The sequence below is a fragment of the Sceloporus occidentalis genome, unplaced genomic scaffold (assembly GCF_023333645.1).
Source record: "Sceloporus occidentalis isolate IW3139 unplaced genomic scaffold, rSceOcc1.0.p SCAF_1, whole genome shotgun sequence".
Taxonomy (NCBI): Eukaryota; Metazoa; Chordata; class Lepidosauria; order Squamata; family Phrynosomatidae; genus Sceloporus; species Sceloporus occidentalis.
Window position 1 is genome coordinate 317324335 of NW_028316981.1, and position 27173 is coordinate 317351507.

Consider the following 27173-nt stretch of genomic DNA (forward strand, 5'->3'; position numbering starts at 1 on the left):
TATTTTCAAGCTGTGGATAGTGGATGCAAAATTCGTGGCTATGGAGAGCTGACTGCATCTGCTTTTACCAATGTTTGTTGTTTTTTACTTTTGCAGGACATGTTTTAGCCAATCTGTATTTTAAATTTTTGTACGCTGCCTTGGGTCCCTCGGTGGTGGTGAGGAAGCAGGGTATAAACAGAATAAATAATAATAAATAAATAAACTTTCTTCTTTCTGCTGCAGCCATCAAGGCGGCTTACAGGACTAGAATAAATAAACATTCAGAACACACAGATCCCACAAGAAACTATTTTTAAAATACTTTTATTATTTCTTAAATATTAATACAGGACATTACAAAAGAAGAAATACAAAAAAAAAAAAAAAGAGCTATAAAACCACTTGGAGTCTCCCTGAAACGGAGAAAAAACCCCAAGGGTGCCGTGGCCGCCTCTGCCCTCCCCGGCCAGACCCAGCATCGCCAGCCTCCATTTTTTGTATTTAAAAAGAAACAGACGTCGGAGGGGTCTGGAAAAGAAGGCATTGTCTTAACCATTCAAACTGGTTGTTAAATTCAACACTGCTTAACAGTTTTAATCTTCTTTGGGGGCGGGGAGGGGGGAATGCCTGCACATCTGAAACACTGACATGTTAAGGTTTTGTACAGCTATACAGGAAGTGCTTTACACATCTGGGACACTCCCAAATAAAAGTCAAGACAGCTTTAAAAAGTTAGCTCCGAAAACCCAGCATAAGCCGGGGCCATAAGACACCGGGAAGGAGCCGGACCAAGAGTCTCAAGAGGGACCCTGAAGGAGTCTTCCCATTTCAAGTTTAGCTCAAATGCTTAGCTCAAATGCAAAATGGGAAGTCAGGAATCCCGTGGAGGGTCCTTTTGGCACTAGATCTTAACAAGAGGAGAGGGAGAGGGAGAAGAGAAAGCTCCTTTTTTCAAACCCTTCTAAAGTCAGGCCCGGTGTCACTTCACTTCACTAAGTTGCCCCTTGCAGGTGGAACAAGGTTCTGCCAAAGAGGATAAGAAACATTTCTTTAAAAATTTCCCTGTGGAAAGTGGTTTTTAAAAAATAATTATAATAATACTAATGCAGCCTTTAAATACAGCATCACCCAAGCATATTTCACTGTCCTCCTGCCCACCCTGGCTTAGCCCTTTTTCACCCATAAACACAGCCTGACCAAACCTCTAAGTAGCAACCAAAACCTCCCTCCCAGCCCCTGGCTCTGAACCTCCATCACATCTCCCTTCCATTCTTGCATGTTACAAGGAAACAACTTATTTTTCTCTTACACACGTACACATTCCCCAGCTTGAACAAACCACGCTGGAAACTCCAAAAACGGACAGGGATTGGTTCTGATGAAGTTTCTATTAAAGTAAAAACAGGAACCATCAGTCAAACAAGACCAGCAAAAGTGATGTCAGGTGCAGCTGGTTCTCTCCTTGAATCTGCCATTTAGGGTGACAAAATAAGGTCAAGACAGCTTGGCAGTGTGTGTAGACATCCTCGAAGAGTGGATCAGGGCCTGGTTTGGCTTTTCACAGAGTCAATAGAGGTGATGGAGCCAGAGAGGGAGGCAGGCTTTCTCCCTTCCACAGAGCTAAAGTCCAGCAAAAGAGGCAGACTGGATATCTTGAGTCCAGATTTGGACATGCCCTGCTCAAAGACCAGGGTCTGCCCACTGTTCCAGCCAAGACCCAGAGCGAAGAACAGTCTGAACATTGCAGCCACATGGAGGAAAAAGGAGTGACACTGTTCTGAGTCCTATTTACATTAGTGTTCTGCAACGCTGAACACCACTTGTTGCTTACCAGTCAGACTCTGCAAAGCAAAAACCCTCCAGAAGTGACAGAAGGGCAGACGAGAGAGGCCGAAAGCTCCCACAAAGCAGGTACACCAGGCCCAGAAGAGAGCCACTGGCCATGGGCCAAACTCCCAGAGGGATAGAGAATGAGAGCACACAAGCCTGGCCAGAGAGTCTCTTGCAAAAGGAGGGTGTGTGGTTGGCAGTGAGGACACAGCTGGACCCTGTGCACAGTGCAGGCCGAGTGTGCTGCAGCACACAAGGGCACGTGAAGCGTTGGTGCCCAGAAGGCGGGCAGGCAGGCTGGTGGCCAGGCGAGTGGGTAAGGGAGAGAGGGCCTTCTGCCCCACATGCTCTAGGAGCAGGGAAGGTGTTGCTTGAGGATCTGTCTGGTCTGCGGGGCTATTCTGTCTGGGAAGCGGACTTTGAACTCTACAATCAAGTCTCCCCGTTGGGTGGGCACCTTTGGGAAGGGCAGCCCCTCGCCACGCAGTCTCTTCACAGTGCCGGGTTTGATGATATCGTTGCAGGGCAGGGGAATGACGCGCCCGTCCACGGTGGGAATATTCACAGTGCAGCCACACAAGGCCTGCAAGGTGGGAGGAGAAGAAAGAGAGATGACGTGTAAGATCCACAGCATCATCTGTACACATTGTCCTTGTCATTACAGGTATACCTCAGTTAACCAAGTCAATACATTCCTGGGCATGATTGGCTTTACTATTACTTTCATAAGGTGAAATGGGGGAAAGGCAAGGTATAAATGCATAAAACAAACACTTTTGTACCAGAAGCAGAAATAATGTGGGAAGATTAGGGAAAGATTCTTACAAAATCACAAAATTAAGCAAGCTTTTAAGGAAAACTAAAGATATGCCCATGGGAAATGTGAAGCAACCTGGCCAGTAAAGTCTTGCATACTAGAAACATTTTGAACCTTCGAGAGACCACTTGGAGGCTTCTCCCAAAATGTGTCCAGGGATGCCTTTCTTCCACCAGTCTCCACTTTTCTTATGAATTTACTTTTCGTGGCCAAAGATATACATCTATGAACCCAACAGTGTCTGTTTTTCCAGCCCTCCTTTATCACCACCCTCCCAATACTGATGTTGCTTTAAAAATAACACTTCCAGATGGACAGAGGAAAAAGAAGAAAAGGGAGTTGTGGGCCATAAAAAGACTTTGTAAAAAATAATTTTTTTCAACAAAGGCTTTGTTAACTGAAGTATGCCACCGCCATCATCATGATTATTATTTAATTATATCCTTCCTTTTTCCCAACCCAAGGATTCAAATAGGTTGTTGCTGTTGCTGTGTGCCTTCAAATCGTTGCCAACTTATGGCGACCCTAAGGTGGCAACTCTAAGGTGAATCAAAGAGGATTACAGACATAAAAGACAGATACATATAAAAGCAAGAACAAAAATTGACAGTACAGGACAATATTAAAAGCCTTTTCCTGAAGCACTGTTGAAAGCAAAGAAGCCTTTGCCTGATGCCAGCCTGATACCTTGCTGGGTGTCAGTCTAGCATCTCTACAGAGAGAACTGCAGGACCTGGTGGGCAACCACTGAGAAGGCCCTGCACTACCCATGTTTCCAGAAAGAGTGAAGGGCATTCTAAGTCTTGGAGAGCAGATTTGGGAAATAGGAAACAAGAACAGGTCAAGAGGTTAAGACTTCTCTCAAAATGGTTCTGGTACATGAAAGGGGGTTCTTTCCGCCTCTGCCTCCCAACACTTGCCTCCACACTTCCCAAAACGAGGTTAAATTTAGACTGATCTCCGGAGAGGTCATGGGGAACTGGCGGGCTTGGCCTGCCACGGTTTTCACAGCCGGCTCAGCTGTCACATATGACTCTTGGCAGCTCACAGGTTACCAAAGTGGAAAGACAACGCAGCCGCCAAGAGGGACTCTCGCCCAAGGCCAGCTTCTAGGAAATAAAAGCCTTCAAATGGTCCTCCTCTACCAACCTCAGTGAGGTCTGGAATGGAAGCAGCTGTGGACAGAACAGGGCTATTTTTACCCACAACAAAAAAGGGCTGCCAAGAGAGCCATGGCAACCCTGATCCCCCTGAAGGAGGAAGAAGAGGTGGGTCAAGGCGATGATCCATAGAGGATGGGTCCCTCACCAACCCACTTCTCTTATTCTTTCTAGCCATCACCCATTCCCATGCACCTCCATGCTTTATAGCTGTGAGCCAAACAGCTTGGGCTATTTTCATGTCAGCCTAAGCTGCAATTCACTCTCACTCACATACAGACACAGACACAAACAGACACATACAGAGCAGACTCTGGTGAGAAACTATGCAAAGCCAGAAAGGTCAGGACCCAGTCCTCCCAGAAAGTGCAGGATTGCTCTGTGCCTCCTTGTTAGGACCCCTTGAGTACAGCAGGCATTATGGCATGTGTGAGCAGGCCACATGGACCCCTGGACCCCATTATTGTTTTTTTAGTGGTGTAATTATGGCACAGACAGAAAGCCCCCCCCCCAAAAAAAAATGTGGATACACTCAAAAATACTCCATAAGCACCCCAGGACCCTGTACTACCCCCCAAATATGTCCATTTCCCACTATAGTCCCTCTCAAAATGGTGACAGGAAAATACCACAGAGAAAAATACTTGCTGGTGTGGGGTTGCAGCTCACAGTGGGGTCTGGGAGTGAAACATTGGCCCCCACAGGTGTCCTCCCCGAGCTGAGGAAGAATGACCCGTTTGCAAGATTTTTACTTGGAGTGAATGGGAAACTCTGTCCATCCAGTCCTGCCTTTTGTTCCAAGACATTTTCAGAGTGCCCAAGAATCCCCAAACGTTTGCTTATTTATTATCTTCATTTACATCCCATTTTCCCCAAAAGCCACTAATAGTAATAATAAATAAATAAATGTTTCTTTGGGTTGGATACTATTTGAAAAAAGATCAGCTAAGACCACAGAGTGGCTACAGCCAAAAAGACTTGGCTCAGAACTTCAAAATCAATGACTGCCAAAGCCATCAGCCCTCTTCCCTCCACCTCTGATATTCTCTAAACCAGACTGGACAACTGCAGAGATGGGGCATTTTTATTCCGACACCAGACACTCTACAGGGACCACACCAGCACCGTGGACAGAAGTGATGCAGCATCATTTTCAGTTTTGCTTTCCAGCAGTTTTGACCAATTGCCCGGGGGGGGGGGTTATGCAGCCCCTGCATTTGACAGCAGTTTTGAGCTGGTTTGGACTGTTTAAAACCAAAATGAAACAGTGGTACTCTGGACTTTGGAGGACTAAAGATATGCCCATGCACCACAGGCTACTCATGGTCTTTAGACTGCACATTTTCTGCGCCTACGGAGGGTGCTGAGGTGCAGTGACCTTTCACTTTCCCCGTCATATTCTCTGGTTTTGGAGTAACAGAGTCACCTGAGGATGCAGGAGATTTCACAAAGCATGGCTTAGGCTCGCAATACCTCTTTGCACCCTGAAGCAACTCTGAAGTTCCAGAAGCAGGAGAAGAAAATCAGTGTGGACAACACAGAACTGGGAGACAGGTGGAATCTGGTATGAAAAACCAAAACAGCTTCTCAGCTCTCAGGAGGTGTAAGGCAAAATGGAGGCATTGCCTTTCCCAATAAGAATTCTGCCTCCTCTACTTGAAATTTTCCTTCAGTCCCCAAATTTCAAGCATTACAATCATTCTCACCTTGAAGTCTCATCTCTGCTGTGTTTTACATTCCCCAGGTCACTTTGCCGGTCCTTTTTCTTTGGATGCCTAAACTGCATTTCCTTCATATGCTTAAACACATGAACTATTAATTTATGGCAATGCTAGAAATTTAAGGACCAAAGGAAAACTTCATAGGGGAGGCAGAATTTTTATTTGGGAGGAACAAGGCCTTCATTTTGCCCCTCGTGGTAGCTACATCCCTGTATCAAATGGTGAAATATGCAGTCCTCCAGATATGGCATGTGATCAGTTTTCTTGTTATGGTCAGGGTTGCACAGCCAGATAAAACTGGTCACTCGCCATATCTGGAGGATTGCCTATTAACACACAGTTAACACGCTATAGATGTTAAAACAAACGAAAGGGCTCTTACTTGTATATGACAAGAATGCCACATACAAGGTTGGAAATAAAGGAATAAAACCAAATATTAATAAAATAATATACCACAATAGGCTGGTATTGGCAATGGCAACTAGGACAACAGACCTGCTGCTGTCATCTATACCAATCCATGGTAGATCTTGAGTTGCTACTGTGAAGGTGGCAACCTTGATTGTAATAAATCTATGGTGTCCCAGCAGGTCAGAAATGCCATCAATCTACACCAACCAACCCTTTCTCCCAAAAGTACTCGGAGGAAAAGAGTCCTGGGTCCTCTTTTGGATGTTAATGAACTGCAATTGCCATCATTCCTGATGGGTGTTGCAATTCAACTACATTGGGAGGGCCATAAACTCTGCAGCCCTGGTGCCAGACACTTATTCTTTCATATTCTCTTGTGAACCACTCCATTAGGATCATAAGGAGATTACTGTTTCCATCTTGACAGATATTTGGGTACAGTTGAGTTTGCTTGGGCACAACAGAGGCTGCCTCAGTTCACAACAGGACGTTCAATGCCCTCTTGCACACCTGCTGTTCTAACTTTTGGGGGAGATGTTCTACTCTCCCACAGGCTCCATAAGGAATATGCCTCTCCTCTGCAGCAGGCACCCAGGACTGGTTCTGGCCAGCAACATAAAGCCAAAACATCATTATTTCGGTGTAGAAGCCACTGCAGCTCAAGATTTCTTGCCTTTCCTCTCTCCCCTGGGGACACTCACGAAGTATGTGAGGACAGCTCTACAGTATTTCCTTCAGCCCCCGTGATTCTGGGGAAGTCCGCATGGGTTGGTTCTCACTGAAAGGCTCTGGCTGCCAGTGAACAGAGAAAGCAGAACGATGCCAAAGCAGAAGTGCCTGGTTGGCTCCCTAAGAGCAGAACAGGAGGGGAAAGCCAGCTTAAGACCTAGGAATAGGAGAATGTGGGGGTGGCGAGTGGCGGCCAGGAAGGAAGAAGAGAAAAAGAAGTTGGCCAGCAAATACACTGGTCTTTTTTCCACAGCTTAACTGGAGATGCTGGAACTGAAATTGGGGACTCAAAAATGCCTGCCAGGAACAGGGTGCAAACTCTCCTTGGGTGGCTTCTTTCCTCTCCTGGAATGAGGCTAATGATGCTTGCCACGTACGGCAGACTGGAGATCCTTTGGCATTCTGAGTATCTTAGCCTACAACTCCCATATTCCCTTTCCAGTGGCTTTGCTGGTTGGGACTTCTGAGAACTGAAAGTACCTTGAGGGCCAAAGGTCTCGCCATCCCACCCACCCCAGTGTGGGCAGTATTTTAGCTGGGACCAGCAAGAGCCTAGGCTTTGGTGGAACTTTGAAATGTCATTTTCTTGGGTCTTCAGTTCCCAGATTCTTCCCCCTGGACCATGTCAGAATAACTGCTTGAAGTGGCAGTAAAGAAAGACCATAATTTATTCCAAGCTCTGCCCCAGTGGCACAATTCAGTTCATGGGGAAAACTGGGGCCAAGCCATTTTCCCCTTGGCTCCAAAAATGGGGCACTCACCCACCTCAGAGGCAGCCTGGAAGGCAGTTCAAAACAGTAGCTAGTTCCAATTATTGGGGGGAAGGGGAAGAAGAAAGCAACAAGAAAGAGGAAATAAGGGGAAAAGGGAATGTATGTGGAAGAAGGTACAGAGAAAGTGAGACAGTAAGAAGAAGTAAGAGAGAAGTGTGTAAGAAGGAAAAAGTATGGAAGTGAAGGATATCTATTCAATGTATCTATTCAAGATTAAACCCTATCAGATAAATTGTGGGATTTGTAGAATGACAGGGAAGATGGAAGAGGTAAGAGCAATATGAAGAAGTAGAGGGAAGAATGAAGCTGAGAGTAAGAAGAGTGATGAGTACGTAAGGAGAGGTATGGAGAAAGATACGAATAGAGGGTGACTGGAAGAAAAGTATGATTAATGTTTAAGGAGGTATAATGGATGGGTTAATATTCCCAAAGAAGTAGAAAGACAATAAGAATGAAATGAAATGTATTTATTGTTTCTGATACTGTTTGATCCTGAGATGTCTGATGATATAAAATTGGATGTCTGTTGTTTGATGTGATATGTGACAAGTGAAGAAGGTATTAATATTGTAAATTTTAATATTGTATTAATATTAATAATTTGAACAAAGATATTTTTTTTAAAAAAAGAGTTATTTCCTAACACCCTTCCATGTTTTACAGCAGCATGTTCCTGATGCAAGGTGCAATCTCACCTCCAGAGACTATGATACATGCCAACTTCTTTATTAGGTTTCTCAGGGGTTGTGTAAGAATATGGTTGTGCCTACAAAAACAGATACTCCCTTAAGAAAAAAGAGACGTAAAACAAGTGAAAATGAGTGTCTAAAAAGGGACACTCTATTTAAGAGAAAGACCAGTGACGAGTCAGATGCAAAGGAGGCCTCTCTTGGCCAGCAAACTCAAACACTCTGACAAGGAGCCCACCAGCAGATCTTGAATGCATTCAGGACATTCCCAGCAACCAAGAGTGGCATGTGGCCCCCAAGCCAGACTTATGCAGCCATTAAAGCTGCCACTCGTTCCTCAATCCCTGCCACTAAAAAAAAAGTGCAATTTTTAACCAATTTTTGGCTACCCTTTCCTCAAATGGGCTCCACCTCTGTTCCCAAGAGATGCAGCCCAAATGTAGCTTCTATCCTCACCCTGCTCTTGAGGCTGCCTCCAAGTGAGCTATATACGGTCAGAAAGATCAGAGGTAACTTCTGACAGAAGTCCAGGTTCTGAATTGAGCAATACCTTTATTTGGCGCAATGGAAATGTCAAAGGGCCTTTCATGCTGCACAATTATAGCACAGCGATCCCACTTTTAACTGCCATGGCAACATCCTATGGAAGCCTGGGATTTAGGGAAAGGACATTTAGAATTCTCAGGCAGAGAGCTCTAAGGCCAAAACAAAGTACACATCCCAGGACTCCATAGGTAGCAGCCATGTTAAAGTAGACTCACAGCACCATAATTGCATGGTATGAAAGGGCACAAAGAAAAGTGTGCAAGCTTTCACATTCTCCAGAACTCTTCATCAGACTAGGTGGTCTGATGAAAAACAGAAGATGGAGGGAACCCAAAGTTCCATGTTATAATGTAACCCTTGGGATTTTGGACACAGAAGCCACGGTGGCCCACCAATTCTAGAAGTATAAAAGCTGGCTGCTACCTAAATCTGTTTCTCTGCAGGAATAAGACTGCTAGAGTGAAAACTGGAGAGCACTCCTGTACCTTTAATGGTTGTGCACAAGAGGGAATTTCAGCAGGTGTTGCTTGTTACACAACCATATAACAATCAACATCAGGTGAAATTTCCTCTTCTACACATGCATTAAAAGGATAGGGGCCTTCTCCAGTTTTTATTCTAGTAATCCATAGGCAGAGCACATAAATGAAAATTGTGAGGCAAAGCCAGTAATTACAATTTCTGTGGTGGACTAGCTATAAGTGTCAACTGAACTCAGAAACAAGAGAATTATTTGCTGTTGGGGAGAGAGAACAGAATCCTTTAAAATGCAGTCCCCTCCTGCTTTTTATCTTTTTAATTGCAAGTTATACTTTTACCTGTAGGATTGAATTGTTGTAATACTGGGAATAGTTTAATTCTATTTTATTGTTCATGTCTGTATGTTTATAGCTGTATTGTTCTATTTAAACTGTAAGCCCCCTTGAGTCTCAATTTTTGGAAGAAAGGCAGGATACAAATAAATATTATAATAAATAATAATTATATTATCTTCCTATGGTGGTAGATTCTGCCATGTATGATCAAATATGCTATCTTCCAAGGTGTATTAACACATACACAATACACACACACACACACACTTATGTCCAAAGAGATTAATTTTGATCTATACCCACGCCTGCAATCCACCACTGGACGACAGTTTTATAAATATCAACCACATTGTCCCAAGAACTACACAGCCTTTTGGGTTCTCCTGAAATCAACTTGTTAACTTGAAGGTCAGTAACAATGAAGCCAGTGTGCCCTAGTTGTTTGAGTCTTGGACAAGGATTCATAGTTCAAGCTCCTGCTCAGCCTTGGAAACCCTGTCTGACCTTGGGCAACTCACACTCCCTCAGCCTCAGAAGAAGGCAATGGCTAATCTCCAAACAACTCTTGGCACAAAGGTCCTATTATAGGTTTCCTTTGGGGTAGCTGTAAGGTGAAAATTACCTGAAGACACACATAACAGCAATAATAATGTAACAATTATGTGTCTATGCCCCTTTGTGTGCCCCAATGCAATTAGCTTCCTCACTTAGAAGGAACAATACTTTCCTAAATTCCTCAGAATGGATGAAGAGACTCTACCCACTACACCGCATAACCCAGGCCAGGCAGATTTTGCTAGAAGAGAGTTTGGGGAGAGGAGCACAGGGGCAGCAAATGACTGGGAAACACCAGTAAAGATGCCACCAGATCTCTTAACACTCCCTCCATATCTCTCCTCCCCTCACTCTCTCTTGAGCCCCAACCCCATTTTTCAGCCCAGGACTCACCTCTTTAAGACTTATCATGGCCGTGTAGATTATGTTTGTGCCGTCCCGCCTGAAGTGAGCATGAGGCTTGTCCTTCAAGATGAAGACGATGTCAGCCGGGATGTTGTCTGGCGTAGCGTCTCCTTCCTTGGGGAATGTGATCTTGGTGCCCTCTTTCCACCCACGCTTAATGACAATGTTCAAAATCTTGTCCTCCGTCCGCATCGTTCTCCCATCCGGGTTCAGCCGCCGGCGAGTGATCTTCATGCGCTTGGTCGCCCCATGGTAGATTTCTTCCAGGGAGACTTTGAGCTCATGCACCACGGGGGGATCCTGCACCTTCCGGCGCATGTGGATGGGTTCTGGGTGCCGCCGGTGCACACCATTCAGGCCGTTGAAGCCAAACCGGCCAAAGGGACTAAACGGGTCATCGGTGTCATCGTCGACATCCATGTCATCATGGTCAAAGCCGTTGAACACCCGAGTACGGCCGCTGGTGAAGAAGATGTCAAAGGGATTGGACCCCCCAAAGAAGGAAGCAAATGTAGCATGGGGGTCCCCATGGAAGGTGTAGTGGAAGGTGTTCCCGGGGGTGCCAGAAGAGCCACCCCCAGTTTTGAGCCCTGGAAGAAAACCCAGGACAAAGAGAAAGAGACATCAGTCATGAATCCAAGAACTCAGAACACAAACACTGATGGAGGAAGCAAGCTTCTCTGTCTGGTGCAGGGCTTCTTTCAGACTTGCAGGACTTAGTTACCACTTTAAATGTCATGGCTATATCCTGTGGAATCCTGGGATTTGGTGTTTGGTGAGACACTAGAGAACTCTGGCAGAGAATTCTAAGTCACTCACTGAACTACAAATCCCAGAATACCAGAGGATACAGGTATTAAAGTGGCATTAAAAGGGCTATATTTACGTAGTATGAAAGAGACCAAAGAGTATGGAAAGTGATATAAACAGAGGTTCAATATATGGATCAGAGATCTCATCCCTCAAAGCTTTAGGCTACTCCTTCTAGAATTTCCCAATTGCTTTCTTCTGCTATTTCAAACACTCTTTCATTCCTCTGTCTGAAAGCTTCCAGCTCATGCAGACTGACTTCCTCTACAAAAGAATCTTGTTTGGGGCAGGATTCCTGAAGAGGCACTGAAATGCAAGATCCATGAACACCAACCAGCAGGTATCCAATATCTCCCTCAAAGAAAACTTAGGCCTATTACAAACAGTCAAAATAAAGCTGCTTCGAGTCACAGTGGAGGTATGATGTTTCAATGATGCATACGTCATAAGAGTCCATAAGCCACACCAAAGCCACGCTCCAGTCCTTAGGGCTGGAGCATGGCTTTGGTGCGACTTCTGGACTCTTAGGACGCATGCATCATTGAAACACCATACCTCCACTGTGACTTGAAGCAGCTTTATTTTGGCTGTCTGTAACAGGCCTTAGAGATCTTCAGCTTCATCACAGCATTTTCCACCAGAAGAGCCAGAAGGTGTCACAGAGGAATATTATTATTATTATTATTATTATTATTATTATTATTATTATTATTACCCCACCCCTCTGTGCAATGCAACTGGGGCAATAGCAGAGGAACCAATCATGAATCAGAAAAATCGGGGCTGATAAACTCAGCCAGCCCAGCTGCTTTGACCTTGGACCGGCCTCTTCCAACCTGGTGTGCTTTAGACTACACCTACCTTAATCCTATAGCCAGCATTAAGGGAGGCATTGCCAATGCTGCTCAGAGAGTGCCAGACTGGGAAAGACTGAGGAAGATCAGCTGAGATGCAGCAGAGGGAGGGAGCCACTCCCACCCCTCTATCCAAGGGCCAACATGCTTCAAGATAAAGCCTAAGATAAAAACTGTATCACCTAAGGTGTTCTCCCATGAAGGTCCCAGAAAAATGGCCATGAAAGCAGAAGGAGGGAGGGAGGGAGGACACCAGGACCTTACAACCCTCAAGAAGAGCAATAGCAACGGGACAAAGGACTAAGAGCAGACAGCAGGGCAGAAGTTCAGGAAAAAACAGCCCCCCATGCCTCTCTGGATTCACCCACCCTCATCTGATTTTGGAAGCCTAATCTGGGTCAGACCTGGTTAGAACCTGGCTGGGAGACCTTCAGCAGGGAAAGCCAGGAACCTCCAGGAAGGGTTAGGAGAGGGTGCTGCCTGAAACCCTGAAGAGCTACTCCTGCTGCCAGTCAGAGCAGGCCACATAGGGTTAAATCAGTGGTTCTCAACCTTTGAACCTCCAGACATTTTAGACTTCAGCTTCCAGGAGATCCAGCCAGTATGGCCAATGCTCAGAAATTCTGGGAACTGAAGTCCAAATCATCTGGAGGACCAAAAGTTGAGAGCCACTAGCCTAGATGAAGCCACAAGAACCTAGACCTAATGGTGACAGTGTCCTTTTTTCCAACACAGAATGTCCCAGGATAGAGTCCCCAGTGGCATCTCCAGGTACAGTTGGGAAGGGAGTCCTCTCACAGAGAATCCTTCTACCAGCATGCCTGTCTTTTAAGGTCCTTAGGGAAAGGCTTTCTCTCTGTCCCACCACCATCTCTGCATTTGGTAACCATGAGAGACAGAGCCTTCTTGGTGGCTGCTCCCAACTTGTGGAATTCCTTCCCACCAGAGGCTCGGTTGGCCCACTTCTCTCTTTACAGCATAGACCTTTTTATTTAGGCAGGTCTTTGGCTCTTAATTGATTGTGGCAGCAGGATCTTTTAAAGGCATGTTATGCTTTTATTTTTATTATTTGCCATGCTTTAATGTGTTTTTAACTGCTGCAACCTAAGAATTTTTAATAGAACCCTTTATGTAATTCCCACGTTCCCAAGACAGAGGAGGGGCTGCAATGACAAGCAAAGGCCAGGCTAGCAAATTCTAGGTCCCTTTTTAGCGGTCAGGCTGCAGCTGAAAGGCTTTTAATAGCAATATAATTTGAGAGCAGCCTCTCCATCCTTTCCTGCCCTGCCAGGCAAGAGGAACATGGGTGGCTAAGAAAGCCATGGGGCAGAAGGAGAAGAGATACCCTCAGCAGTGGAGCCTCTGCCTTGTCTCCCAAGCCCTGCACAAAAAGATTTTCAAGGAGAGCTCTCTTCTCTTTCAGTTTAATGCCACAATCTTCTTCAGCTCCACCCCTCACCAAAGTTTTAAAATGGGCCTGGATGACAGTTTGGTTTCCTCTTCCAGGAACATCACTTATTTCCTCAAGAAATGGGATTGCAGCTTTTAGCTGAAATTACAGTGATTATGCCTGGTGCCTGTCACAAATGTGACATAATTGGATGGCCCAGTCTTAAGAAAGCACAGGCAGCGCAGTTCCCAACAAAGTGTTTCTCTTCAAATCAACCCCTTGTAATATGCAACACTTCCCCAGGCATAGCCCATCTCATCCTGATCTCAGGGGCTGTGGTTCCCACCCCAACCTCTTACCTATTTTATAAGACTGTTCCTAATCCTAAAGAATTCAGAGAAAACTATAGCGCTGCAGGCTGTTAGCCTTTCAAATTATCAGAAGAAAACAGGAAATCTTGCAAAAGGTTTCCTGCATTAGCATCTGTCAGATCTTGGAAAAGTTATGTCTGGGGACTACAATACCCCAAATCCACCCACCAGCACTGCTGTGGTCTGCACACTGACAACTCTGTCCACTCCAATTTGCAAATACTTTAGAAACGGAAGGAAAATGCAAGCAAAGCAAATGCAAGCAAATTCAGCTCCATTCACATAATTCGGAGAACTGGATTGTTCCAGGTTGGCAGGCCTGCCAGAAGCTGCTTCTTCCAGAGCCACTGCTCAGCGCATTGTGAACAGACAGGACCAATGAACACAACTGCTATTCCCATCTGCCTTCCTCCCCACCAGCAAAGAAGGGCTACAGGACCGGGCATGGAGCTATTACTAACAAGGAGCTTATGAAACAAGGAGCTATTACTAAAATTGGGAAAGGCTCTGACACACGCTGCACAGACGCAAGGCAGCATGTACTGAAAAGGAAGCAAAGGAGAAAGCAGAAGGCAGAGGCCAAGTCTCTATTATGCTATGAGGGAAGCAGTTTTCCCCCACTGATCACTGTGCAAGCACCGTTATCCCCCCTCCAGCACTCAGCCCAGCCCAGAAACAACCAAACTCTCCCAGTCAGGGACATGATGAGTGAATGCTCTCCTTACACAAATCCTGCATGGGCTTTTCTTCTGGTTTTGTTGCAAAGAAAGGGAGTTGGAAGAGAGACTCAATCTGTAAACTGGAAAGGTTTCTGCAGGGGAGCAGGTGAAGGGGTTCTCTCCAGCACATCAGGCCAACCTCAGCCCTGTGTTTAAGTGCATGCTTGATTTTGTCAGTTGCTGACCCAGAAGGAAGAAAGTGCAGAGCCAAATACACATTAGCTCTTGACAAATGGCCTCAAGGGTTGGACTACTTGCAGCCATTTCCCTTACCTTCTTCCCCATACTGGTCATAAACCGCCCGCTTTTTGGGGTCACTCAGGACGTCGTAGGCCTCTGCAATTTCCTTGAACTTTTCCTCTGCGTTGGGATCCTTGTTCTTATCCGGGTGATACTTCAAGGCCATTTTCCGGTAGGCTTTCTTAATTTCATCTTCGTTGGCTCCTGACTGGATCCCCAGGGCCTTGTAGTAATCCTTCCCCATGGTGGAGACTGTCCCAGCCACCGACTCTTTATTCCTGGAAGGGAGAGAGAGAGAAGGAAAGGAAGAGAGAAGGAAAGATGTGGGTCAAAAAAGCCCAATGTCTGACAATTCAAGCAAGAGCTCTGAAACCCTGGACCTTCCCCGGCATTCCCTACATGATCTCTTGGTCATTGGCATTATCTCTCAAACCTTGGCTACCAAAAGATCTGGGAAGACTGATTGAAACTAGCCCTGCAAGCCACTTGCCCACCTGTCTTTCCCACCGTTGGGCTGGGGTGGGGGAAAGGAGATTTTAAAGGGAGCTCCACTCACCCTCCCTCTTGCAAGATTATCCCGAGCACATTGCACACAGTGAGAGGAGGCTGTGTGTTGTTATTTGGAGGGCACCACGTGAGGACCCTGTAACCGGAGAGCTGGGTGGGTGGTTATCCCAGTCCACAAATAGGTGGGAGAGGAAGGAGTCTTGGGAAAGAGAAAGCCGGGGCAGTCCTTGGACAGGAGAGGGGGAAAACAGCTGCTCGCCTTACATTGAAGACAACCACCCACAAGCCTACTGCCCATTCCTTCGCAAAAGAGCATCGAAAAACAAGGACCTTTTTAGTAAATTCTCCTAATGCTCAGAAGGGGGGAAAAACAAAAGGTTAATTAGTCAAGGAGAGTTCTCCTCTGCCCCTCCCCACAATTCAGACTTTTGTCTTCCCTTTCTGTGCTTCTGCAGATTGCCTTAAAAGCACTTTTTCAAACAATACAGCACTGGGAGTTCACACAGGGACACGTTTCCACCGTGTACCAGCAGAAAGATGGCAGAGGATGGAGCTGTTAGACAGAGACATCTTGCGATGGTGGGAAGTTATTTTTAAAATGCTCGCCAGCCCAGCCAACAAAAAAAGCCTTGCACCAGGGTGAAAGCATTCAGAAGCAGCCTGAAGACAGGGTTGTATTGTAGCTGGAAGGGGAAACATGATGCCGCACACACATTGTACGCAAGGTTGGGGGAGGGGGGAAATCAGAGGTTCACATCCCCAGCTTCCTAAGTCGTTCCTATGAGGAACAACTTGGGGAGCTGGGGATGTTTAGCCTGGAGAAAAGAAGGTTAAGAGGTGATATGATAGCCCTGTTTAAATATTTGAAGGGATATTGAGGAGGGAGCAAGCTTGTTTTCTGCTGCTCCAGAGAACAGGACCCGTAACAATGGATGCAAGCACCAGGAAAAGAGATTCCACCTCAATGTTAGGAGGAACTTCCTGACAATAAGGGCTGTTCGACAGTGGAACACACTCCCTCGGAATGTAATAGAGTCTCCTTCTTTGGAGGTCTTTAAGCAGAGGCTGGATGGCCATCTGTCAGGGATGCTTTGATTGAGAGTTCCTGCATAGCAGGAGGTTGACTGGATGGCCCTTGCAGTCTCTTCCAACTCTACAATTCTATGATTCTATGATCCTTTCTGGCCCAGGGATGAACCACACAACTGATAGTGCTTCTCTAGGGCTGATTCCATCGCCGCCACCTTCTTGCGTGTGCCCCTAAAACAACAAAAAGAATCAAGACAATTTCACTGCTTTTCTGGATCTCATGGAGGAGGGAATATGGTAGTGCTTCAGAGTATGAAATAGACAATCCATTCATAGAGAGAGAGAGCCTAATGACATCGAACTGGGGAGGAGTTCCAGTAGTAATTTCTGGAACAGAGGTGGACACCAGAGAGGAGGAATATTACCTCATTTAGTCACAACAAATTTGACACAGAAAGAAATAAGAAGACTGCAAAGTCCAATTGTTATGACCTATGAGATGCGCTGTATCTGAGCGTAAAATGTCAGGCTATCAATATGAAGCCTGCAGATCCAAGACACAGCAAAAACGGCCAAAACTGATAGGCAAAAAGTGTGGCAGGAGTGATATGGTGTCAATCCATCATGGATGGACCCTGGCAACCAAGTTTTGCAGAGCAGCAGAGCTGGAATGGACCTTAAGCGCCACAAAGCTGAATTACTAGCCAGGTAATAACAGTGGCTCTAAACCCTTTATCATATAGGTCCATAGCGTGTAATGAAGCATGAAATATGCTGTGACAGAGCATAACAATAGGGGGAAATACAGGAATCTCCTACAGGAGAGAACCCCCAGGAATTTTGTAGACTGCATAGTTAGCCTTGTCAAGTGATGTAGGTGGAAGTCAGAAAGGTGGAAGCCACCTCACCCAATAGATGATTTGAACCAGAGAAACAGGAAGTTATGACACCAGTCAGACTGGAGAGATGGGACAGGTGTACAGATCCTGATCTCTCAAGTATCTACAGAAGTGGACAGAACTTTAAGTGGAGGCTCAAAACGGAGGGATGTTCCCAGAGGGCATTCATGCCGAGAGCCAAAATCGAAAGACATTGAAGAGGTTGTATCTGTATTCTTCACCATGTACCACGGTAAAAGGCATGAAATGCCCCAACTGACGCTCATAGTGGGAAGTGGCAAACCTTTCCCTGTGAATGACAGCAATGGTATCAAAGCCCTCCATGGAGGGAACAAGATGCTCACAATCACATTGGTACCGAATGTATAATGGTATTATCTCTAGGTGTAGAGTAAGCAAATCAATTGATGAGTGATAGTATAATCCTTGAAGCTGTTCATATGGTGAAGGATTATCCGTATCAAAGAGCGCAGGTTGTGCTCCCAAGATTATGGGGGACAACCCAGATGACAGGCTTGAGAGTCCACATTAAGTGACATTTTGTCATCCCTGGTCACAGAGTAAAAGTTAAACTGTCAAGGGTATCTGTACATGATACCATGTAGCCTGAGAGGGAGGACGTCCTCATAAAGTTGTAACATTGGAATGGTGATGTCCTCCCTTAGTATGGAGGGGGCACCACGTCCCCCAAATCAGCTATATAGAAATAGCCGTGATGTCGGGCCTTGGTAGGGAAGGAGCATTCACACTGTGTAACAGTCCAATGATAATGGCATCCCTCAGTACCGAGGGAGCAACATGAAACACATCTCAGTTTGAACGAAATGGGACCAGAGTGAGTATGTGCCAGAGGGATCATTTTTGACTCGGAGACAAAGAAGGGACCACTGGTGATGGTCCGAGGGATGAATTGAGGGAGCAGTAAGAAGCCTTGAGAAGGGGGAGAACAACATGGCCCCAGCTTTGGCAGAGCGCTTGCAGATAGTGAACCTTGGTAATGGTCCCAAGTCAGGGAGGCAAGAGCCAGTGGTGTAGCTCGATGTGCAGAGGGGAAATCATGGCACCAAATTAACAGAGCACTCGCTGGAAGTTGACCTCGGTACAGAGGGAGCCACTATGGCCTCGAACCCAAACCAACATCAGGACAGATGGAGAAGGGGGATGAACCACGGTTGTTTCAGCCACCACGGAGTGATGAGGATGGCATTGGAGTGGTCTGACGTCATCTTTGCTACAACTCTCATGATGAGTGGAAAGGGAGGAGAGGTGTAAATCAGTCCTTCTGACCACTCAAACTGGAAGGCATCTCCTAGGAGCATGGGTCTGAGAGAACAACCTTGAACAATGAGTGTTCAGAGGTGAGGCAAAGGGGGGTGCTCCTACATTCATCGCTTCACATGACAAATCAGGTGAATACGACAGTCAGGAGTGCCTGTTATCAGCTTCGGCTGATACGCCAGCTGCGCCCTTTCCTGGAAGTCAGGGACCTTGAGACTGTAGCACTGATAACCTCATGCCTTGATTTCTCCAATGCACTCTACATGGGGCTACCCTCATCCTTGGTCCGGAAACTTAAATTAGTTCAGAATATGGCAGCCAGATTGGTCTCCGGTACATCCAGAAGAGATCATATAACACCAATCTTAAGATCACTCCATTAGCTGCCCATCAGTTTCCGGTCCCAGTACAAGATGTTGGTTATCACCTTTAAAGCCCTAAATGGCTTGGGTCCAACCTATCTTCAGGACCGCCTCCTTCCATATAATCCTCCCCACACACTTAGATCCTCAGGGAAAAATCTGCTACAGCCTTGTAAAACAAGGCTGTCTGCGACCTCCCAGAGGACCTTCTCAGATTGTGGAATGGCCTGCCGGACGAGATCCATCACATTACCACTCTAAATAGCTTTTAAAAAGCTATAAACATGGATCTCTTCTGGCAGGCCTTTCCTGAATAGTTCTCCGGCTATCAGAAGGAAAATCTAATTGCTGACCTCTGACTTCACCACAGTTATTGTATTGTTTTTAAGTATGTTTTATGTTTTAAATTCTACATTGTTTAATTGTATTTTAAGGGTGGGTGGGTTGAGGGTTTGGACTGTATATTTTAATCTTGTAAGCCACCCCGATTGCATTTTGTAGAGAGGTGAGATATAAATAAATTTTATTATTATTATTATTATTATTATTATTATTATTGCTTATTGGTTTTCCACACAGTTGAAAGAGGTGGGCGACCGTCTCAGGAAGGAGTCACCACTTCTGGCATGGGTTGGAGGAGCATCTGGGACTTCATGCCACCTTGTTTGTTTAGGAAGTATATGACGTGGTGTTGTCTGTCAGAAGTACTACTACCTTGTTGGAGAGGAATGACTGGAAGGCTCTGAGTGCTTTTTCTACCACCAATCGATTTGACCTTGAAACATCGAGTAGGATCAAAGTGTGGCTATGAGCCATTCGGTCTGATCCCACTGAGTCAGGAAGTGACGAGGGTCGAAGATGGGCAGCCATCTAATTGATATGACTCCAGAGAGTCAGGGACTGATGCAGATCCAAGTCGTGCGGCCATCCAATTGATTTGACCCCGGGGAGTCGGGGACCGATGAGGGTCGAAGCCAGGCTGCAAGCCAATCGGTATGACTTCGGAAAGTCAGGGACTGATGAGGATCCATGTTGGACTGCAAGCCAAACAGTTTGACCCCGAAGAGTCAGGGACCAATGAAGATCCAAGTCGGGCAGTCAGCCAAACCCCGAAGTGTCTGGGACTGATGAGGCTTGAAGTTGGACTAGAAGCCAATTGGTATGACTCTGAAGACTCAGGGACTAATGCAGATCGATGTCGGGTAGCCATCCAGTCGGCTTGACCCCGGGGAGTCAGGGACCGATGAAGGTTGAAGCCAGGCTGCAAGCCAATCAGTATGACTTTGGAAAGTCAGGGACCAATGAGGAGCCACATTGGGCTGCCAACCAAATGGTTTGACCCCGAAGAGGCAGGGACCGATGAAGATCCAAGTTGTGCAGCCTCACAGGAGGGCAATGGCAAGCATCCCCTGAACAAAACATGCCAAGAAAGCCCTCTGATAGGTTCTCATTGGGATCGATGTAATTTTGATGTCCACATGTGTATGTTTTTAGCTATATTGTTTGAAATTGTAAACCACCTTGAGTTTTAATTTTGAGGAGATGAGGAGGAGGGGGAGGGTGGTTCCACAGTCTCTTTCCACCCCACTCCACCATACTGGATAGCTGCAGTTTCAGTGTAAGAACCCCCTCTCAGCCAGCGGTTGTTCACAGAGATCATATCAATTTTGCCCCAAGAATGATCCATAAGATGACCTCTACATTAGTTATAGTCAGGTATGAGCTTCATCACACTGGCCCACTCCACTGCCTTGTGAAGTGCCATCATCATTAAATTGCCTCTTTTAAGCAAGAAACTCAAAAGAGCATAATAATTTGTTCAAAAGTTCAAGTGCCTGGTTTCCCTAGATCAAAGGGATGGGGTGAAACATTGCAGACTGGGGTAGAACTGTTTGGGGCTTTGGGGTGAGTCAGAGTGGGTTTCCCAGATACTATCTGGGGTCTTTGAATGAGTTTGGTGTGGCTCCCCAATATGCTATTTATCTGGGATCCTGAGATGACTTTGGGCTTGGTCCTCTAGATGCTATCCGGCATCTTTGGATGAGTTAGGGGTGGCTCCCCAATATATCTGGGATCCTGAGATGACTTTGGGCTTGGTCCCCCAGATGCTGTCCGGGATGTTTGGATATGGGTGGCTCACCAATATGCTATATATACCTGGGACTCTGAAATGACTTTTTGGCTTGGTCCCCCAGGTGTTATTTGGTGCTGTGGGATGAGTTAGGGATGGGGCCCAAAGATACTCTTAGACCACAACTGGGGAAGGACCATCCCTTTTTCTATTTGGGGGTTATCTGGGCATACTCCAGCACAGCCACACATTGATCAGGGGAGGGTGTTGTACAGTGCCATGTCCAGCATGCTCCCATTGGACCCTCCCCAGTGCCAAACCACACATGCCACTATGTCTCGGGTGGGCAACAGGTGAAGCATGACCCACAGAGGCCTCTCCCATGTGCCCCTCCAGCATAGAACAGTGGAATAAGGCACAGCTCCCTCAGGCCAAGTCACAGGCACACAACCCACTCCTGCAGAGGTGGCATTGCGTGTCTCCCAGGAAGCAAGCGGGGTGTGTGAGAGAGAGAGAGCATTGCTGACACAGAAGCAGCTCCCCGGTGTTAATTAGTGAGATCAGGAGCTGGAAATAAACGCATCCAGCACAGCAAGGGGGGTGAGGAGTGGGCAGCAGAAACCAACATCAATGGCTGGGTGCCTCAGCTGCCAACTCCACACCCCACCTCACACTGTGTCAGCGCAATGGGAGGTCTATTGTTAGTCACAAAGGGGCCACGAACCTCCCTCTCAGAGCGCACAAAGCAGGGAGGCCCAGAGGAGGTAGACTCCTAAATGCTAGGCAGCTTCCAAATGAAAGTGGGGGGAAGGCTTCCCAGACCCCCAGCCAGCTGTCTACTGGAGAACATACCAAGCAGGTATCATGCAGCCAAAAAGGACTGCCCTTCACCATTTTTTGTGTGCCACCATGCTTCCATAGAGCCCCTGGCATGGGCAGAAGGCTGGCACCAACCCATCAGCTGCTTCCAGGAATTCTTTGAAAGAACTGGACATCTGGGATGCAGGGGAGGCTATCGTGCCTCGGACACATCATGAGAGGGCACAACTCTCTGGGAAAGAAGTTAATGCTGGGGAAAGGGGAAAGCAGAAGAAAAAGTGGAAGACCCATTAAAAGTGGATGGCTCTCATCATCTAGGGACCCAGAAACAATGCCCTGGATTGCAAGAACTGGGCATCAGAAGGGGCACCTTACTTCTAAGCCAATTTCATGGCATACCTCAGCAACAAAATGCGATTTAGGGTGCTGTGAGGATGAACTATAGCCATTTCCCTGAGCTCCTTAGCGGAAAAGTGGGATTAAAATAAAGAGAGGGAGGGGAAGCATCCAGGATCCTTCCCTGAGGAATGTCATATCCTCAGAGGAAGGGCCCTTCAGCTGGATGAATCACAGAATTATGGACTTGGAGGGGATCACAAGGGTCACCTAGTCCGACTCCCTTCATCCATGCAGGAATACACAACTACAGCCCTCCTAAAAGATGTCCAGCTGACTCTGTTGAAAGGCCTCCAAAGATGAGACCAAAATTCGATCGGGTCCAGTCCACAGCCAACCAGCTGGCTCTGGGAAGTGTTTGTCACACCTCAGGAGGGCAGTGGGTGACCAAACCCCTGGTTCTTGGAGGTATCTCAGACAGAGCTGTCAAAGTTGACTTGATGGTACATAAAAACGACAACAATCCAACTGCATGAGATCCAAGACTTGCACTCCTCAGGCACATCAAAAAAAGTCAGGGACAGACTTTTACGCTGCCAGGTGAGCCAAAACCCTCTTATGGGGCAAAATTTATGCGGCAGGGAAAGGAGAAACAGACATGCACACCACATACCACCTTTGAGCCAAACAATGATTCCTTTAGGCCAAGAGATCGCCAAAATGCAGCCCTCCAGATGTTGCTGGATTGAACCTCCTAATATGCCTCATCACTGGCTGTGCTAGCCTTGGGGCTGATAGGAAGTGCCGTTCAACAACATCCAAAAGACTACCCTTCACCCACCCCTACCTAAAGAAAGGGAGGAAGAGACAGATAGAGGGAAAGGGCAAACTTCCCAGCCCTGAGTCCTCAGGCACTGACCACTGCTTTTGTCTTGTTCTGCCAGGCACTGAATGGCACATAGAGAGGCATGTTGGAGCAGTCACCATTGCCACCACAGCAACTGCCGCTTGAGCACCCAGACAACCCTCTCCCTGAGCGGGGGCTTCCTGACATCAAGCAGCAGGGAAGACTGCCAAGCCTTGTAGGTCACCCTGTGGGCTTGCCATCCTCCCTGAGCAACACCCCACACACGATTTTTGGTAAAACACGACTCGGTCCTTGGATAATCCTTTCCGCCTACCCAAAACCAGCTACACACTTTCTGCTGGAGCACTGCACCCTCTGCCATGCTTTCTGTGGCTCTGTCAATGAATCACACAGCAGGTGGGTGGGGGACACAGATGCCTAGCCCCCTGCCCACCTTCTCCTTTGGCACTCCAAATCCATACACCTCCTTCTTTCCCTCCAGTCTCTTCCAAACGCAAATCCGTACTGAAGGTCTAGCAGAATCTTTGCTGGAAGCTTTTAAGCTGGGGGCATCCAGAAATGGAAGGAGGTGCTCAGCACTCTCCCACTTTGGAAAAGGGGACTCATGCCTGGGGTCTGCAGACCACCCCATCACAACTCAAGCCGCCTTCCAAATCCATCTTAAAGCAGCCAGCTCAAGCAAGGATGCTAGAAGACTCGGTCAGCCAGAGGTCACCAGGTAGTGCTGGGATGAAAAGAAAGAGATAGGCAGGCATCCTTATGGTGGCATGTTAGCCCTCCCATCGCTTGTTCAACAAGAGAGCTCAGTCACTGCTCAGGAGATAAAGATGGATGCTGGCAGACCACCACCATTACCACCTCCACCCAGCCATGGCTGACATTTATGGGCAGGCAAAAAATAAAAGGCAGCTGCTTACCGAAACTTTATGAAGACATTCATAGCCCAGGCGCTCATTTTTAAAGGCTCCAGCTTGATCCGGAACATGGCTGAGATGACCTGAGAGGATCCACCACCCGCCAACCCTTCCCCAGGGATGCTAATGAAGGCAGCAACAGCCGCAAGGTGCAAGCACAAATGAGCCCCCTGATGCCCACCTGGGCTTCACAGCTCAGCTTCCCTGCCCTCCAGAGCAGAGAACCAAGGAGGACCCCTGTGTGTTGTTCCTCACGAAGAAGGGCGGCCAGCGAAAGGGGGTTCACCCAGCAGCCTTCCCCAGCAACCTTCCCTTTCTGCAGCCCCCTCCTTCCCTGCCACAGGAGGAAAAATGCTCAATGAAATCACTGGCAGCCAGAGTGCCTCTTCTAATTGGTTTCTTGCAACAGGCTCAAGCAGAAAAGCAGCGCTGACTGGTTCTCACAGCAATTTTTCCCAATTTCCCAGGAATGGGGGTGGAAGAGTGAGAGAGGGGGTCTCTGCCCTTCCGCACATCCTTTTGCAAACTCAGCCTCAGAGAAGCCAGTTTAGACAGCAAGTGTGTGCATATGTAACAACACAATCCGATGCTCAGCCACACAAAGGACAACCTGTTGATGGTCAACCCTGCCAAGGGGGAAAATGCCCAGAGGTAGAAGTGGGGAAGAAAACAGGTCAACCTCCAAGTTGCCAGAAGTCTGCTTGGTGCCTCCAGCAAATTGGCAGAGATGTGGCATTTGAGAATAAGGAACGTGGGTGGATTCCAAAGCGGAAGACAGGGAGAAAAATTAAAGAGGCATTAAATAGCCTGAGCACGTACAACTCCGTCACCAAGAGCAGTGAAAGTTTCAGAGCATCCAAGTAAAGAAGTAGACAAGTAGGTCAAGGCTCCCTGTAAGGCTCGGGAGAGGATCCATTCGTGTCCAGGAATGCCAGGGGGACCTACTCTTCCGGAGAACTATCTCAAGGACTTCCCAGACTTTCAGCTCTTGTCCGAACCAGGAATACCAACCCCACACAAGCCACTAAGAATCTCACACAAACACAGAGAGAAAGAGAGAGATTTGGGTACCGCAGTTATGTAATTTGGGGGAACTCTGGCCTCCGGTGCCACAGAGCATTAAGCTCAGACAACACTCAGCTCCAGGAGCATCCTTGGCCACTACCTGGATGTGCAACTCCCAAGCCAAAGCCCTGCCCTCTCTCCACACCCCTTTGCTCTGGGTCAGCAGCAGTCCCAAGGGGAGCCTCTGCCCAGTTTGGAGGGTGCCCCCTGCTCCACTTGAGACTACCAACCCAACAGAGTCCAGAACCAAAAGTGGTGCCAGGTCCCATGCAAGCAAATCCACCACAGGCAGGAGTTCTAGAAAAGCCCAGTCTGGCCATGGAAAAGTCAAACCAGGCGGCAGAGTTCTCTCCATCCCCCAAACAATGGATCACTACTAAAGGGGGCTCCATGGGAGCTGGGCACCGCAAGACAGCCTCCGAGGGGCAGAAGAGAAAGCATCCCTTGGCACAAAGCATCTGTGCCCCCCTTGTGGGACCTCTCTTCGGCTGTGGCCGGAGCACTGTGCAAGTCCTACCTCTCCACGCGGCTCCAGAAGAGCAGAATGGCTGGCATGTCAACTGGAGGGAGGGAAGGAGTCACCACCAGGCAGCCGAGCGCTGGAGAATGCCAAGTTTGGTCAAAGCAGGAGAACGGGTGAAAGCTGGGCAAGGCACACGCAGCTGGGCAGGAATGCACTGCTCCTCTCAGAAAGAAGAACGAGAGACCCTCTAGAGTCCCAGCGGAGCTGTAGATGATGCTGCCACCAGCCTGGAGTCACTGGCAAGAAATGCCATGACTACTCTCTCGTCTCTCTCTCTCTGTGAATCATTCCCCCCCCCCCCGTCCTTCACCAGTGGCCATGCCCACACACACCATGCCCACACACAGCCAGTGCCAGGAGGGGGAGCCCACCAATCCCACCCACCCCCAGACCCCAAACGCCCCCCCTAACACACAGGAAGAGGGAGGGGGCAGCAGTGCTTGTCTCCCACACCACACACCACAAAAGGATACTCCATTTATCTGGTCCCAGGTGTACCTTCTCCCCACCACAGTGGTCCCCAAAGTTCCCTGGAGATGCACAGGGGGCTAAGGCCGCACCAAAACCCAGCCGGGGGGGGGGGCGCTGTGACAAATATTGGGACTCCCCCCCCCTATGGGACCAGGGACACATCTAGGGCAGCCCAGCTTCTTTTTGGCAAAACAAAAGGAAACCCTAGGAAGGAAACCCAGCCACAGCGGGAGGGGTGGGGGTCTATGATAAGAATGGGGGTTATCTCACCATTGGAACACCCCCCCCCCCATTTAACCTCCTTCTTGACTGCCCCATACAGGGAGTGGGGCAAAGCTCCCTGGCCAAGGGGCACCTTCCACACCTCCCCCATTTTATGTGTTGGTGGGGATTATTATTATTATTATTATTATTATTATTAAGCTTTATTTATATAGCGCTGTAAATTTACACAGCACTGTAGATACAATCTTTTAATTAGACGGTTCTCTGCCCTCAGGCTTACAATCTTTATATTTCATAAAAGGTGATATGGGGGGTCAGCTACTGGGAAGGGGCATATGTTTGGGTTAGGGGTGCTGTGATAAACACACACGCCCCTCCTGCTCCCCCCACTCCAGACCCACAGGCCCCAAATATGGAGGGAGGCACCCATAACCCACCCCTAAAGTTAGTGGGGGGCTCAGCCACGGGGGGTGGGGGTCTATGAGAAGGAGGGGGTCCCTTTCCCATCGCAGCCCCCCCCCCCCCCATTTAGCCCTTCCCTTGCCAGCTCCATACAGGGAGGGCTTATATCTCCCAAAATGGGAGTGAGGGGGGAGTGAGTATAAGAAGGGGTCTCTTGCCCCCAATTTAGCCCCTCCCTTGCCAGCCCCATGCATTGAGTGGGGCAGGGTCTAAAGGGTCTTCCAGGAGGAACGTGGAGCTTTCCTTGTCCTGCCCCCTCCCCTCCCAGGGAATAAAGAGGGCCCTCCCCTCAAAGACCCCCATAATGGCCCCTCCCCCGTGGCTCCTCCCCCAAGACCCCCACTTTATGGGAAGGGGGCGTGGCCTCTTCCCCTCAGCGACGGCGAGACTCACCTCCTTCCCTGCCTCCTTCGTCCCGAAACTGGCGAGGAGGGGGCGCACGGCCCCTGCCTAGCAACGGGCCCTCCCGCTCCACCGCCCTCGCGCTCTTATTGGCCCCGCCGGCTTTCCATCTCCCCGAAGCT

The 27173-nt window shown here is 47.8% G+C and overlaps 1 protein-coding gene across 4 annotated transcripts; it reads right to left on the reverse strand.

The window, feature by feature from the left end:
* Nucleotides 1–290: 290 nt before the first annotated feature.
* On the reverse strand, nucleotides 291–27173 carry DNAJB5 (DnaJ heat shock protein family (Hsp40) member B5). Of its 4 annotated transcripts, none has more exons than XM_089498065.1 (4): nucleotides 27043–27173; nucleotides 14854–15098; nucleotides 10425–11026; nucleotides 291–2395 (listed from the first exon to the last, which is right to left on the reverse strand). In XM_089498065.1, the coding sequence occupies exons 2-4, from the start codon at nucleotides 15062–15064 to the stop codon at nucleotides 2162–2164; spliced, it is 1047 nt and encodes a 348-aa protein (XP_089354191.1). In that variant the 5' UTR covers nucleotides 15065–15098; nucleotides 27043–27173; the 3' UTR covers nucleotides 291–2161. The 4 variants fall into 4 exon arrangements, with proteins under 4 accessions (XP_089354191.1, XP_089354187.1, XP_089354186.1 ...); XM_089498061.1 differs by lacking the exon at nucleotides 27043–27173 and adding an exon at nucleotides 25486–25657; XM_089498060.1 differs by lacking the exon at nucleotides 27043–27173 and adding an exon at nucleotides 23907–24317.